Here is a 15,398-nt window from a genome sequence, read left to right as displayed (position 1 = left end):
AACCTCATTTAACTTTCGGAAGTCATTACAGAATCTTAAAGAACCGTCTGGTTTCGGGATCAGCACAATGGGACTGGCCCATTCGCTCGTGGATTTTTCAATAACCCCTAGTTGGAGCATCTTTTTTACCTCCTCCGCAATGGCTTGCCTACGAGCCTCTGGTACCCGGTATGGCCTCAGGCGTACCCTTACTTGAGGCTCGGTGACAATATCATGGTGGATTAGGGTTGTTCGGCCTGGTAGGCTTGAGAACACATCCGTATTCCGCTGCACTAACCTCCGAGACTCCCGTCTCTGCTGTTTTGAGAGAGAATCCCCTATCCTCACTCCCAATTCATCATCAGGGGACTCCTCCTTTGTTGTTGTCAAGGCACCTGAAAAGGTTTGGTCCAACGTTACGTCAGCCACCATACATTCCCTGTCTTTCCATGCCTTCAGCAGGTTTACATGGTAGATTTGCTCTGGTTTTCTTCTACCTGGCTGATACACCTTATAGTTTACTTCCCCCACTTTCTCCCGGATCTCATAGGGACCTTGCCATTTGGCTAAGAACTTACTTTCTGCAGTAGGTATTAGGACTAAGACACGATCTCCCGGTTTAAAAGACCTGATGGAGGCCTTTCTATTATACTGAGTACTTTGGGCTGCCTGAGCATCCAGCAAATGCTCTTTAACAATGGGCATTATTGCCGTGATACGATCCTGCATACCCATAACGTATTCCACTGTGCTTTTGTGAGGGGTGGGCTCCTGTTCCCAAGTTTCCTTAACTATATCCAGCAGTTCCCGCGGATGTCTGCCATACAGTAACTCAAATGGCGAGAACCCGGTGGAAGATTGTGGGACCTCGCGGATAGCGAACATTAAATAGGGCAATAACATGTCCCAATCTTTCCCCTCTTTGGAGACCACCTTTTTCAACATAGCCTTCAGAGTTTTATTAAAACGTTCCACTAGACCATCAGTCTGGGGATGGTACACTGACGTGCGTAGCTTCTTGATCTGGAGGAGTTTGCACAGTTCCTTTGTAATTTTAGACATAAAGGGAGTGCCCTGATCGGTCAGGATTTCTTTGGGTAACCCCACGCGACAGAACATAGCAAACAACTCCCGAGCAATAAGCCTCGCCGAGGTGTGACGTAGTGGAATGGCCTCCGGATAACGTGTCGCGTAATCCATCACTACCAGGATGTGCTGGTGACCACGGGCTGATTTTACAATGGGTCCGATCAGATCCATAGCAATCCGCTCAAAAGGCACCTCTATAATGGGTAAAGGTATCAGAGGACTACGGAAACGGTGCGTTGGTGCGGTCAACTGACAAACTGGGCAGGACTCACAGAACCTCTTAATTTCTGCGCCGACCCCTGGCCAGTAAAACCGCTGAAACATGCGTTCCCGCGTTTTCTCTTCACCTAGGTGCCCACTCATTAGGTGGTTATGAGACAATTCCAAGGTCTGACGGCGGTACGGCTGAGGGACCACCAACTGTTCCACTATTTCCCCCCGGATTGTATCAACCCGATAAAGCAACTCTCACTTTAGAGCCATGTAGGGAGTTTCCAGCCTGGCACCAGGCCGCTGGGGTACCCCATCAATTACCTGTACATTTCCACGTCCAGGAGCCAATGTGGGGTCCCGGAGCTGTGCTGTTCCGAAATTATCTGGAGACACGTTCAACTCCGGGATTGCCTCGGGTGGCTCAACCTCTCCTGTCATTACCTCTAGGGGGAACCTGGCAGGGTTACACTCTGTCCCTATACTGGTGACCCCTACGGCAGGTATCCCTGAGTCGGGATCGTCCGGCTCAGGGCCTGGTTCAATCATACACCTCGGAGGGCTAGGTTGCCTCCCACATAATGTCCAGAACAGGGGCAAGTCTCTTCCCAAAATAACAGCATATGGAAGTCTTTTCATCACCCCCACTTCATGTTGAACCTCTCCACACGAGGTAGCAATGGTGACCCTTTCCATAGGGTATTCACGTAGGTCTCCATGAATACAAAGTACCCCTACTTTATGTCCCGTAGGGTTTTCCCCGGAGACCAAGGAGGCATGTACAAGAGTCACTACACTTCCTGAGTCCAACAAAGCCTCTGCTGTATAGCCATTAACACGTACTTTGCAGAGATGGGGCTCCTCCCCCATAGTAACAGTGCTTACGGTACAAACAGTATGGGCATACATTGATACCCGGCGAGCGTACCGGCAGTCCATGGCTTCTGATGTGAGTGGGCACTGTGCCATCACATGCCCGAGCTGATGGCACCGCCAGCACATAACAGCAGAGGTGTCCCTGTTTCGGGTGTCTGATTTTGGGGAACCGGGACTCCTGCTGACCTTAGTCTGGGGTTTACTCTCTGCCAGGGCTGAAGACGGAGCAGCACCCGAGGAGGGACGGGAGTCTTTTACCAACTGTGAAGGGGGCGTATCCCTACGGAGTGCCCGCCGTGAAGCAGAGTCCCGGACCAACTCCTGGGTAGCTGTGTAGCGTTGCACCAAATTCACTAGCTGGTCTAGGGTACCTGGGTCCCCCTGTCCCACCCACTGTTGAATGGGGGCTGGCAAAGTCCGCACAAACCGTTCAATCACCACCCGCTCAATCATCTGTCCGGGTTTCAAGGTCTCCGGCTGCAGCCATTTTTTTACAAGGTCCAGTAAGACATGGGCCTGTGAGCGTGCAGGTTTTCCCTCCTCAAAGGACCACTGATTCACTCGTTGGGCCCGGAGATAAGTGTTAACCCCCATTCGTGCAAGGATCTCACCTTTCAGTGTGCCATAGTCCTTGGCATCCTCCATGCTGAGATCCAGGTAGGCTTTTTGGGGTTCACCTACCAAGAACGGGGCCACGACATCAGTCCAACGGTCGATAGACAATTTCTCTCGCTCAGCGGTCCTCTCAAACATGGAGAGAAAGGCTTCTGGGTCATCCTCTGCACTCATCTTCGTAAGTGCCGCCCTTACTCTGTCCTGGGCCGCAGGAAGGACTGGATGACCCGGAGTTACCGCCGGGAGCGCTTCTCGCAGAGCAGAAAGCTGCTTAGTCAACAAGCTGTTTGTCTCCTGTTGCTGAACTAACGCCCGCTGGAGCTGGACATTGGTTTGTTGCTGCTGAGCATTAGCCTGTTGCTGCTGAGCATTAGCCTGTTGCTGTTGTGCACTGGTTTGTGCAAAAGCCTGCTGTAGTTGAGCAGTAGACTAGGCCAGCTGCTTTACAAGATCCTCCATAGTGGCTGCTAAGTTAAACTGTAACTTTGCAGGCTTGATCATAAACATGTGAAAACTGGGTTGTTGCCCCTAGCAACCAGGCTGCAACGCCTGTAAGCTTCGTGGACCCGCCGATCCACCGCAAACAGTCAGTAAAAAAAATTTTTTTTTCTTTTTTTTTTTCCCCCGGGTAAGTACCTCTTAGGCCATTGCCCTTAGCAACCAGGCTGCCATGCCCGCATTCTCCACTATAATGTGAGGTAGCAGCGTTGCTTGGGCAAAAACGTGAGGCAGTGAGGCAGCAGCGTGTTCACACCAACAGTCTATTTATTGTTGCAGCATAAATAGATCCAATTTCCCACTGTCAAAGTCTCTTCCGGATCACAGACGGTGCATATAGACAAATTCTTTGCATCAAAAAGTCTTGTTACCTTAGGACCCTGTTAACCGCAGGGATCTGTGTAAGGTTCTCCTAGGCTCACACTCTTGGCCTGTGTTCACTCCACACAGAGCCAGCCCAGCTCACACAGCATGTGTTAGCTTCACCAAGCCTGGCTCTCAACTGAGACACACCCTGCTGTGCTCTGCATGATTTAAACGAAAATGCCGGACATGAGGATTGCTACAAAACCTGGACTGGGAGGAGGGATCTGTCTCCCTGTTACCCTTTGTGCTATACTCCCAGTAATAGCTATAGCAAACTCAGAGGGTTTCCAGACACATTCTGGGGGACACATAGCGGTCTTCAAATATTACCCCTGTCACTGCCTCACAGTACATAAAGGCGAGGTAATGAGTCATAAAGAGATATCCTTATCGCCGATAGAAGGTGTGGGGTGGACCCTAGCAGTCTCTGCGAGGGCCAAAGAGATGCCATCCCCAGAGTGGAGTGGAAAGGCCATCCTCGATCAGATGGAAGTGGATGTGAATTCGCTGGGCCCTGAGCGTGTGCAAGCAGTAGAAGCTATGCTGTGGGAGAACTAGGCCGCATTCGCTCGCCACGCTGAAGATTTCGGCTGCACTGAAGCCATCATACATGAGATACCGACCGGGGAAGCTCGTCCGATTCGAGAACGGTACCGACAGATCCCTCCCAAGATGTACCAAGAGGTAAAGACGTTACTGAAGCAGATGCTGGATTCAGGAATAGTGCAGGGCAGCCAGAGCCCTTGGGCGGCCCCAGTGGTACTCGTCAAGAAAAAGGATGGAACCATCCGGTTCTGTGTAGACTACAGAAAACTCAACGCTTGTACCGTTCGTGACTCGTACCCATTACCACGAATCGAAGAATCCTTGACGGCCTTGGGGAAGGCCAAGTACTTCTCCACCTTGGATCTAGCAAGCGGGTACTGGCAAGTACCTGTGGCGGAAAAAGACAAAGCCAAGACCGCGTTCATCCTCCCGATGGGATTGTTTGAGTTTAACCGGATGCCCTTCGGACTCTCCAATGCTCCGGGCACGTTTCAACGGCTGATGGAAAAGTGCTTGGGAGACCAAAATTTTGAAGCGACCCTGATCTATCTGGATGACATCATCATGTTCTCGGCCACGTTCAAAGAACACCTTGACCGGCTTGGACAGGTACTCGGGAGACTGCAGGCTCATAACCTGAAGGTGAAGCCCAAAAAATGCCACCTCTTCAAGAGAGAGATCGAGTACCTGGGCCACACAGTGTCACAAGATGGAGTCCTACCCTCCGCAGAAAAGGTGGCGGCCATTCAGAAGTGGCCAGTCCCTCGAACGGTGAGGGAACTCAAGGCATTTCTTGGACTCGCCGGGTATTACCGCCGGTTCGTCAAAGACTTCGCAAAGGTGGCGGGTCCTTTGAACAAGCTGCTGAGGGGAACCGCCGGAGTGTCGAAGAACCAGGGCATCTCTTGGGCTCATAGACAAGATGAGGCTTTTCAGGCTATGAAGAATTCCCTTACTTCAGCCCCGATCCTGGCCTATGCGGACTTCGACCGACCATTCCTGCTGTACACAGATGGTAGCCTTCATGGACTCGGTGCCGTATTGTCTCAGATGCAAAATGGACATGAGAGAGTCATTGGCTATGCCAGTAGGTCCCTGCGGGACAGCGAAAGAAACCCACACAATTACAGCTCCTTTCGACTAGAGCTCCTGGCCCTATTGTGGGCCATGACAGAGAAATTTGCTGGCTTCCTGACAGGAACCAAGATCCAGGTCCAGACAGACAATAATCCTCTGGCCCACCTTGAGAATACCAAATTGGGAGCCTTGGAACAACGGTGGGTGGCTCGCCTTGCAAAGTTTGACTTTACCATGTGTTATCGCCCTGCTACCGAAAACGCAAATGCGGATGGGCTGTCAAGAGTGACGGTGGAGACCCCAGTGGGGGATCTCGATGAACGATTAGAAGAGGAAGAAACGCCAGACTTTAGCAAGTTTGGGCCCTCGGTGGTTGCGTCCCAGTTGAGTAGGCAGTCTTGCACACTGCCCCGGTCCCTGGGGAGAACCAATGAAGAATGGGGACGTGCTCAAGATGCAGACGAAGGGCTGCAACAGATGAAACACTGGATAACTGAGAAGCAGAAGCCAGACAAACAAGAAAGGGCTAACCTGGACGCCGAGATGAAGAGTGTCTTACACCAGTGGGATAGACTGGAAATTCAAGGATCAGTGTTATATCGTAAGAGACAACAGCCAAAAGATATAGAAGCAAGATGGCAGATGGTCATCCCCGGAAAAATGGCTCAAGAGGCAGCTAAGGAAGCTCACGAGTTTGGCGCTCACTTTGGACCTGCAAAGACCTACCAATGGTTACAGCAGTATGTGTACTGCCCCAGGTTGGAGTCTGTGGTGGAAGAGGTTTGCCGGCAATGTCGAGTATGCGACCTCGTTTAAAGCACCGAACAAAGGGCACCCGTTCAGACCATACAGACCAAAGAACCGCTAGAACTGTTGATGATTGATTATCTCCTCGTGGGACACTCCACTCGGGGACAACAATACTGTTTGGTTATGACCGACCATTTCTCCAAGTTCGCTGTAGTCACCCCGACTAGAGATCAGACTGCCGAGTTGGCGGCACGGGCCATCTGCCAATACTTCATCCGGGTGTATGGATGCCCGAAGCGGATCCACTCCGATCAAGGTGCATGTTTTCAAGGCAAGGTGATGGAGGAATTATGTCGTATGTATGACATCGAGCGATCCCGGACTACACCTTACCATCCCCAAGGCAATGGAGCATGTGAACGCTTCAACCGAACTCTACTTCAAATGCTGAGAACATTAGAGGAAGATAAGAAGGCATGTTGGCCGGATTACCTGGCAGAACTGGTCTGGGCCTACAATAACCGAGTTCACTCCACTACAGGTTACACCCCATATCTACTGCTGTTTGGAAGAGTTGGGCGAGAAATCATCGAGCTGAATTTGGAGCAGCCAGAGGATTTCATGGAACGAACTGTCACTTCGTGGGTGAAAGAACATCGACAACGATTACAGACGATATGTCGGTTGGCTTGTCAACAGCTACAGAAGAAAGAACATATGTGTCACGCTCCCCGGGTCCTCACCCCCGTTCCCCGGCTCACCTGCCACGCTCTCCGCTTCCCAGTCACCGGATTCCGTCCGTCCCAGGGCTCCGGGCCCCCGATCCCGGCGCCCGACAGCTTCCCTGGACCTGGCCGGCTCCCCTGCGTCCTCCTCGCAGCCTCCTTCCCTGGCTTCTGGCACCCGGGCGGCGCGCATGCGCATTAGGGCGCGCGCGCGGTCACTGACCCTTTCTTAAAGGGCCAGCGTCCATTAACAGGAAATGAGGTTGCACAGGTACAGGGTATATAGGGGGTCATTGTCCAAGGGGGCGGGGCCTGATCTTCGTGTTCCCTGAGCTAGGAGTCAGGTCTCTTGGTGTTTATGTGCCTGTACTCACCTATCTGTCTTTGTAGAGCCGTACCTGCCTCGCCATCCAGTCTGCCGTGTCCTGATCCCCGCACGCTGTCCGTCTGCCATCTGACAGTCCGTACCATCCCGGATCCCTGCGGTGACCCGTCATCTTGCTCCAGAGGTTCCGGACCCCGCCTGATATCACCTCGGCCTCCGAACCTGAGCTACGTCACCAAGACCACCTTCTGTGACTCCGTGGTCCCTGGGACTCCTCCGCTGCCTTCATTTGCACGGACTGTTCTACTGCCCATCAGTGCTTCAGCTGCCGGACTCCCTACCACCATCTCAGAGAGTTCGGTCCAGTGGATCCACCTCCTGGGTCTGCCCGACCGCCCGGCCGTGACAGTAAGATCAGGCCATGGATCCCGCTGCTGCACTAATGGCCCTGCAAGAGGAACTCCAACGCCAGCGTGAAGTCCAGACCCGCATGCTGCAATTCATGACCTCCGTGGACACCCGCCTGTACACATTACAAGCATCAATGACGCCTGCGGCACCCAGGTCCCCCGCCAGGCAAGCCATGGCTCCCGTACCAGTGGCAGCCTCTTCAGATGCTTCCCGACTCCGTTTGGCGTCACCTCCTCGGTATGCTGGAGATCCCAAGACCTGCAGGGGCTTCATAAACCAATGTTCCCTTCACTTCACGCAGCTGCCACATCTGTTCGCCTCCGACCAAGCCAAGGTCGCCTTTATAATGTCCCACCTAGAGGGCGAGGCGCTGGCGTGGATGAACCCCTTGTGGGAGAAGGAGGACCCCATGACCAAGGATCTTCAACAGTTCCTACAGGCCTTCCGCAGTACCTTTGACGAGCCAGGACGCGCCTCTGCCTCTGCTTCATCACTCCTCCGCCTACGTCAAGGGACACTGACGGTGGGCCAATACGCCATCCGTTTTCGCACTTTGGCTTCAGAACTCGGGTGGAATAATGAGGCCCTAACAGCCGCCTTCTGGGAGGGACTCTCGAGTCGCATCAAGGATGAGTTGGCGGGTCGGGACGTGCCCTCCACCCTAGATGCCCTGATTGCCCTAGCAACTCGTGTGGACATACGTTTTCAGGAGCGCTCCAAAGAGCTATCTCGTGAGAGACGCCCGTTACGGCATTCATCTCCTCCTCAGAAGCCCTCCGTACCTCAGTCATCAACAGCTGGGAGTCCCGTCCACGAGCCCATGCAGATTGACCGAGTGCGTCAGTCTGCACAGCGTAGAGCAGAGCGGCTTGCCAAGGGTCTCTGCCTTTACTGCGGTGAGGGCACACACCTCCTCCGTTCCTGTCCGGAAAGGCCGGGAAACTCCAAAGCCTAGGGTTGGTAGGAGAGGCCACCCTAGGTGCTGGGACTCTCTCAGACCCGGTTATGTGGACTGTGCAAGTGTCAACTGGAGAGACGCGGTTCACGGCTGAGGCCTATCTTGATTCCGGGGCAGCAGGCAATTTCATCCAGCAAGCCACCGTGGACAAATACCAGGTGCCTGTTATCCCACTCAACAAGCCCCTGGTGATTGCCTCTGTGGATGGGAGACCCCTTTCTGACACCATCTCCTGGACCACCAGGCCGGTTGAACTGCGCATCGGTGCTCTTCACACCGAGAACATCGTCTTCTACGTCCTTCCGCACATGTCCCATCAGGTCCTGCTGGGCCTTCCATGGTTACGGACTCACGAACCATCAGTCAGCTGGGGCACTGGCGAAATCACCCGCTGGGGTGCTTCGTGTCATGAGAGATGCCTAAAATCCACACAACCCATCCGACGACCTCCGGTTCCTGAGAACCTACCGGGGCTGCCCTCGGCTTATTGGTCCTTTGCTGATGTCTTTGATAAAAAAGAATCCGAGGTACTGCCGCCACATCGCCCCTACGATTGTGCCATCGACCTGCTCCCTGGAACAACGCCACCACGAGGACGGATATATCCTTTGTCTCCAGCCGAAACAAGGGCTATGTCTACTTACATCTCAGAGAGCCTGGCTAGGGGATTCATTCGGAGATCCTCCTCTCCTGCTGGAGCAGGTTTCTTCTTTGTCAAGAAAAAAGAGGGCGATTTACGTCCCTGCATCGACTACCGGGGTCTGAATCAGATCACTGTTAAGAACAAGTACCCTCTGCCGCTCATCCCCGAATTGTTTGACCGGCTTAGAGGAGCCCGTCTGTTCACCAAGCTGGATCTTCGGGGTGCTTACAATCTGGTGCGCATCCGCTCTGGTGACGAATGGAAGACCGCGTTTAATACGCGCGATGGACATTATGAGTACTGCGTGATGCCCTTCGGCCTGTGTAACGCTCCTGCCGTCTTCCAAGAACTGGTGAACGACGTGTTCCGAGACCTCCTCTACACCTGTGTGGTAGTATATCTAGATGACATCCTTGTCTTCTCTCCGGACCTCCCAACCCACAGAGAGCACGTACAGCTGGTTCTACGACGACTAAGAGAGAACCGTCTGTACGCAAAGTATGAGAAGTGTGTCTTTGAGCAGTCTTCTCTCCCCTTTCTGGGGTACATCATCTCTGAGACTGGACTGCAGATGGATCCCAAGAAGGTCTCCGCCATTCTCAACTGGCCTCCCCCTTCTGGACTGAAGGCAATCCAACGCTTCCTGGGATTCGCCAACTACTACCGCCAATTCGTCCCTCACTTCTCTGCTCTGACTGCTCCACTTTCCGCTTTGACTAAGAAAGAGGCAAATCCAAAGGACTGGTCGCCTGCGGCCGACGCCGCGTTTGGCTCTTTGAAGCGGGCTTTTGCTTCCTCGCCTGTACTTCACCGTCCGGAGCTAAACCGCCAGTTCACCTTGGAGGTGGATGCCTCCTCCTCAGGAGCCGGAGCAGTGCTCATGCAGAAGTCCTCCTCCGGGAAGATGGTGACTTGCGGATTCTTCTCCAAGGGCTTTTCAGCGCCTGAACGCAACTATACCATCGGGGACCGAGAGCTCTTGGCAGTCAAACTGGCACTGGAGGAATGGCGCTACCTCCTGGAAGGTGCAGTGTATCCCGTGATCATCTACACGGACCACAAGAACCTAGAATACCTGCGGTCCGCTCAGCGACTGAACCCACGGCAAGCCAGGTGGTCCTTATTCTTTGCCAGGTTCGACTTTCAGCTTCACTTCCGACCCGCGGACAAGAATGTACGCGCTGATGCCTTGTCCAGGTCTTTCATGCCCATGGAGCAGGAGGAAGAGACTACCCAACCCATCATCTGTCCTAGCAACATCATTCCGGTGGCCCCTGTCACCCTAGCCCAGATACCGCCCGGGAAGACCTATGTCTCCGATACCGACAGGCAAAAAGTGTTACACTGGGGTCATGCCTCAAAAACAGCCGGGCATGCTGGTCAGAAGAGAACATGGGGTGCGATTGTACGCCATTACTGGTGGCCATCCCTTCGCACGGACGTCGCTGCTTTTGTCTCTGCCTGCTCCTCCTGTGCCAGGAACAAGACGCCCAAACACTTGCCCCATGGCCGTCTTCTGCCTTTACCGATACCCTCAGTCCCGTGGCAACACATAGCAATGGACTTTATTACGGACTTGCCGTTATCCTCCGGGCACACAGTCATATGGGTCGTGGTTGATCGATTCTCCAAAATGGCCCACTTCGTTCCTATGGCCGGACTGCCCTCTGCTCCGGAACTCGCGGAAGCCTATATACATCACATCTTCCGCTTGCATGGCTTTCCATCCCACATAGTGTCCGACAGAGGAACTCAGTTCACCTCCCGCTTCTGGAGGGCTCTATGCAAACATCTGGGAGTGACTCTGGACTTTTCTTCTTCTTACCATCCTCAGTCTAACGGCCAAGTGGAGAGGGTCAATCAAATCGTGACCTCATACCTACGTCACTATGTCAACGCCCATCACGACGACTGGTCCTCGCTTCTGCCTTGGGCTGAATTCTCCCATAACCACCACGTCAGTGAGTCATCCTCCGAATCTCCCTTCCATGTTGTTTACGGACTCCAGCCCGCCGTCCCATTGCCTATATCCCCTTCATCGGATGTCCCGGCTGCTGATACTGCAGTTCGTGACTTTGCTACCATTTGGGACTCTGTCAAGGCGTCCCTTGGGCGCGCTTCCCAGCGGATGAAGAAACACGCTGACAAGAGACGTCTGGATCCTCCGTGTTTCTCTCCTGGAGATCTCGTCTGGCTTGCTTCCCAGTACGTCCGCCTGAAGATACCATCCTACAAGCTGGGTCCTCGCTACATCGGGCCGTTTAAAGTCCTCAACAAGATCAATGAGGTCTCCTACAAGCTACAGCTCCCGGCCACGATGAGGATACCCAACTCATTCCACGTCTCCCTGCTCAAGCCGGTTGTCCTTGGTCCCTTCTCCGCTGCTGCCAGTCCGGCTCCTCCACCTATTGCCGATGACGACATCTATGCGGTAAGGGATATCGTGGCCATGAAGACCGTACGAGGTCGACAGTTCTTCCTGGTGGACTGGGAAGGGTATGGTCCTGAGGATAGGTCCTGGGAGCCCAGGGAGAACGTGGGCACTCCTCTTATCCGTGCCTTCATGTCCCGGTTGCGGGGAGGGGGGCGTGGGGGGGGGGGTACTGTCACGCTCCCCGGGTCCTCACCCCCGTTCCCCGGCTCACCTGCCACGCTCTCCGCTTCCCAGTCACCGGATTCCGTCCGTCCCAGGGCTCCGGGCCCCCGATCCCGGCGCCCGACAGCTTCCCTGGACCTGGCCGGCTCCCCTGCGTCCTCCTCGCAGCCTCCTTCCCTGGCTTCTGGCACCCGGGCGGCGCGCATGCGCATTAGGGCGCGCGCGCGGTCACTGACCCTTTCTTAAAGGGCCAGCGTCCATTAACAGGAAATGAGGTTGCACAGGTACAGGGTATATAGGGGGTCATTGTCCAAGGGGGCGGGGCCTGATCTTCGTGTTCCCTGAGCTAGGAGTCAGGTCTCTTGGTGTTTATGTGCCTGTACTCACCTATCTGTCTTTGTAGAGCCGTACCTGCCTCGCCATCCAGTCTGCCGTGTCCTGATCCCCGCACGCTGTCCGTCTGCCATCTGACAGTCCGTACCATCCCGGATCCCTGCGGTGACCCGTCATCTTGCTCCAGAGGTTCCGGACCCCGCCTGATATCACCTCGGCCTCCGAACCTGAGCTACGTCACCAAGACCACCTTCTGTGACTCCGTGGTCCCTGGGACTCCTCCGCTGCCTTCATTTGCACGGACTGTTCTACTGCCCATCAGTGCTTCAGCTGCCGGACTCCCTACCACCATCTCAGAGAGTTCGGTCCAGTGGATCCACCTCCTGGGTCTGCCCGACCGCCCGGCCGTGACAATATGAGCCCTAAACCGATTCAAGAGATACCGCTTCAACCTGGAGATCGAGTGTTAGTCAGAGAGAAACGCCCCAAGGGTAAACTGAGTGAAAGATGGGAAGTTCAACCCTACAGAGTAATCGAACGGGTGTATGCTGACGGCCCGGTCTACAAGGTGCAAATTGAGAATGGAGCGTCTGGCCCTAGAGTACTACACAGAAATATGTTGCGACCATGCCGGTCTGAAGCTCTTTCTACGCCAAGATCTCCTGCAGTCTCTGCCCCACTCCCTGAACCTACGTCATCTGTGTGTGAAGTCGATGATGACTAGTGGACAGTCCCCGATGCAGGGGCGGATCCTCAGCCTTCCGGAAACGGAGATCCCATGGATGAGCCACTACTGCCACGGGAAGAAGAGACCAGCCAAGATTCCACTGCAGCTCCCACAGCAAGTGTTCCTCCGGAAGCTAGTCAAGAGGGGCCTGATAGTCAAGATCTTAGAAGATCTCAGAGGTCTACTGCAGGGGTTCCACCAATCCGATATGTTGAACAATGTACTAGGTCTGCTGTACTGCCATTGTTGTCTCCTCTACAGGTTTGAACCTTCCTTCAAAACACAGTGGGCTCGAAGCTGTGATGGCCGAGGACGACCATCATTAAGTGGGGAGGCATATTGGGGGGTGCTACTGCTATGGACAATAAGAAACACGCTGCCACTTTAAGAGACAGAAACCTCCCCGTGTTGAGGGGTAATGGAATGTTCTGCTCCCCCTGCAGAAAGTGTGCTAATGGACAGCCTGAGTGTAAGAGAAGTGAGTTTCTGTTTTGATTTTAGAAGCGTGTGAAGGAACACACAGCCGGTGTGTCTCGGAGGATTGGAGCTTTTCTTCTGAATCGAGAGAGAGAGAGAGACTTGCAGATAACAGGGAACAAGCGAGGAATCTGAAGCAAGAAGATTTTGATCTCCTTAACCCGGCCCAGGAGAAGTGCGCACCTTCAGATGAGACTGTTGTTGGGGGGCCCCCGGGACTGGATCCACGTCCCCAGCATCACTGTGAGTTGAATATTGTGCACATACTAGGGGCTAAAGTAGGCTTCAGTAGGTAGAACACGGCATCCGTGTGGCCCGTTTAGCAGAGGCCAGAGAGGTTACGTGCAGAGTAGCATTGTACCTGACTGTTTTTTGTGTTTCTTGAACCTGTAATAGTTGGAGCACCGTGCTATTGAGCGGACCAGCTAGAGAATACAAAAGTGTTGTTAAATCACGTTTTGCCACTGTATACCCCGTGCCTGAACCTGTCTTCTCCACATCTTTCCCCGCCTGTTAATAAATACACCCTTGTTGTTCGCACCTCGTCTTGTGTACTGTAACCTACTCTGCACTGCGGTGGTCCTCTCGGCCATCGCTTCACAATCAGTCTTCAAGTACACTCATTGCAATGTTTTTACAATCACACAAAGTTATAAGGTTACCACACACAGAAACCACAAAGTCCCTGGCTCATACCCAGCAGCTCCGTCCCTTCTGAACGGAAGCCTCAAATGGTGTACGACCGCTCCCTGCCTACAGTGATGGGTATTTAGATCTTATACTCACCTCAATCTCCTCTGACTTAGTCTATCAAGCTCAAAGAGCGACAGACCTGGTCTATCAAATCCTTCAAACACGTGCCAGGGTACGGGTAGGTCTTTACACATGAATGTTAGAGTTTCAGACCCTCAGTTTCAACTGCTATACTCATCAATCTCGGCGGGTGTCCCTAGGTATAGACAAAAACAAACAGGTAACAGTCCCTGGCCGGAGGCGCCTCACATGGGTCAGCTCGCGGTATCGCAGGGGCCCTAACTTCCTCACGGTTGGACCCCTCTATACTAGGCCACTATTCTCAGCCTCCCTCGTAAGAAGCTTATGACCCACCACAGGGCTATGGGGTACTTGGTCCCGGGCCCAGTATTACAGGGATATGTCACGAGTCTGGCCAATGCCTGGTTCCGTGACCCTGGGGGTTGATTAAAAAGGGGTTTAAAATGAAGATAAAAGAATGTTTTTTTGTGATGCCACTTGCAGTATGCGGCTAGGTGAGGAAAGTCGCCGCTGCAGTCTCTCATTGCTGGGGCTGGTGGTATTTAGCAGCTTAGATGTAATGGCCCTCTGCAAGTAGGGCTGAGCCCCAGGGGACAATGATGGGAGTGTAGTATGAGGGCCACAGGTGAAACAGGTAAGAGAAGAACTCAGGCCACACAAGAGCTGTGGTTTAACTTGTCTTTTACTCACGGGTTCTATGAGCTGCAGCCCGACTGGTGCTGGTCGGCACCAAACTGGGCCTCAGGATTCCTTTTGTCCCAGTGCCGGTTTTGTGACCTGGTGAGCTGTACTTCCTTGCACCCGTCTGTAGTTGGTGGGTCCCTGTAGCCTGAAGTGTTCTGGGGCTCCCCTCCTGGTCTCTCAGTCTTGGCCCGTATAGCAGGCAGATTTAATCACTCATGAGTTGGGCCTCCGCCTCAGCTCCCTTGGTTCCCTGTTTGCTGCTGTGCTCCGGATACTAACGTTGGTGAGGAACCGTGATGGTTCCCTCACCGGGGATATTTATTAGATGAGCTTGAAGCGTCTTTCTGAACTAGGGCTCTGCACCCCACCGGTGCCTGGTCCTGTAAGTACTCCCTGTACTCTCCCAGCGACCGTACTCCTTTTTGCCCAATCAGTCACTCCACACTTGCTGTCTGTCTGCATGTTATCCTCAGACCTACTGTCAACTGCCTACTGCACACTCTAGCCCCTCCCCTTTCCCTTGTTTCTGACTAGCAGGTTTGGACGAGCCCCAGCTACAAGGTGGCTATCCATCAGGTCCGTCTCTAGCTTATTACCCAGTCTGGGGACAAGGGCATGGTTTTGTGTGTTTGGTTGGTGTTGTTTGGTTTTTACCGGCATTGGTCTTCCAGGAATCCGAGGTTAGTACTGCACCTGTTACTGGATGCAATACCCTGTGGCACCTGACAACTCAGGGGCG

General features: G+C 53.7%; 1 protein-coding gene across 1 annotated transcript in view; it reads left to right on the top strand.

The window, feature by feature from the left end:
- The window catches only part of LOC142258751 (uncharacterized), a 152,954-nt gene that overhangs the window by 51,114 nt on the left and 86,442 nt on the right, over positions 1-15,398 (top strand). Inside the window, 1 exon segment of the mRNA XM_075331359.1 lies at positions 6,706-6,725. Within this exon segment, the coding sequence (XP_075187474.1) occupies positions 6,706-6,725 (20 nt within the window).

Source organism: Anomaloglossus baeobatrachus, assembly GCF_048569485.1.
Source record: "Anomaloglossus baeobatrachus isolate aAnoBae1 chromosome 5 unlocalized genomic scaffold, aAnoBae1.hap1 SUPER_5_unloc_1, whole genome shotgun sequence".
NCBI classification, from domain to species: domain Eukaryota; kingdom Metazoa; phylum Chordata; class Amphibia; order Anura; family Aromobatidae; genus Anomaloglossus; species Anomaloglossus baeobatrachus.
This window is presented reverse-complemented; position numbering and strand designations above follow the sequence as displayed.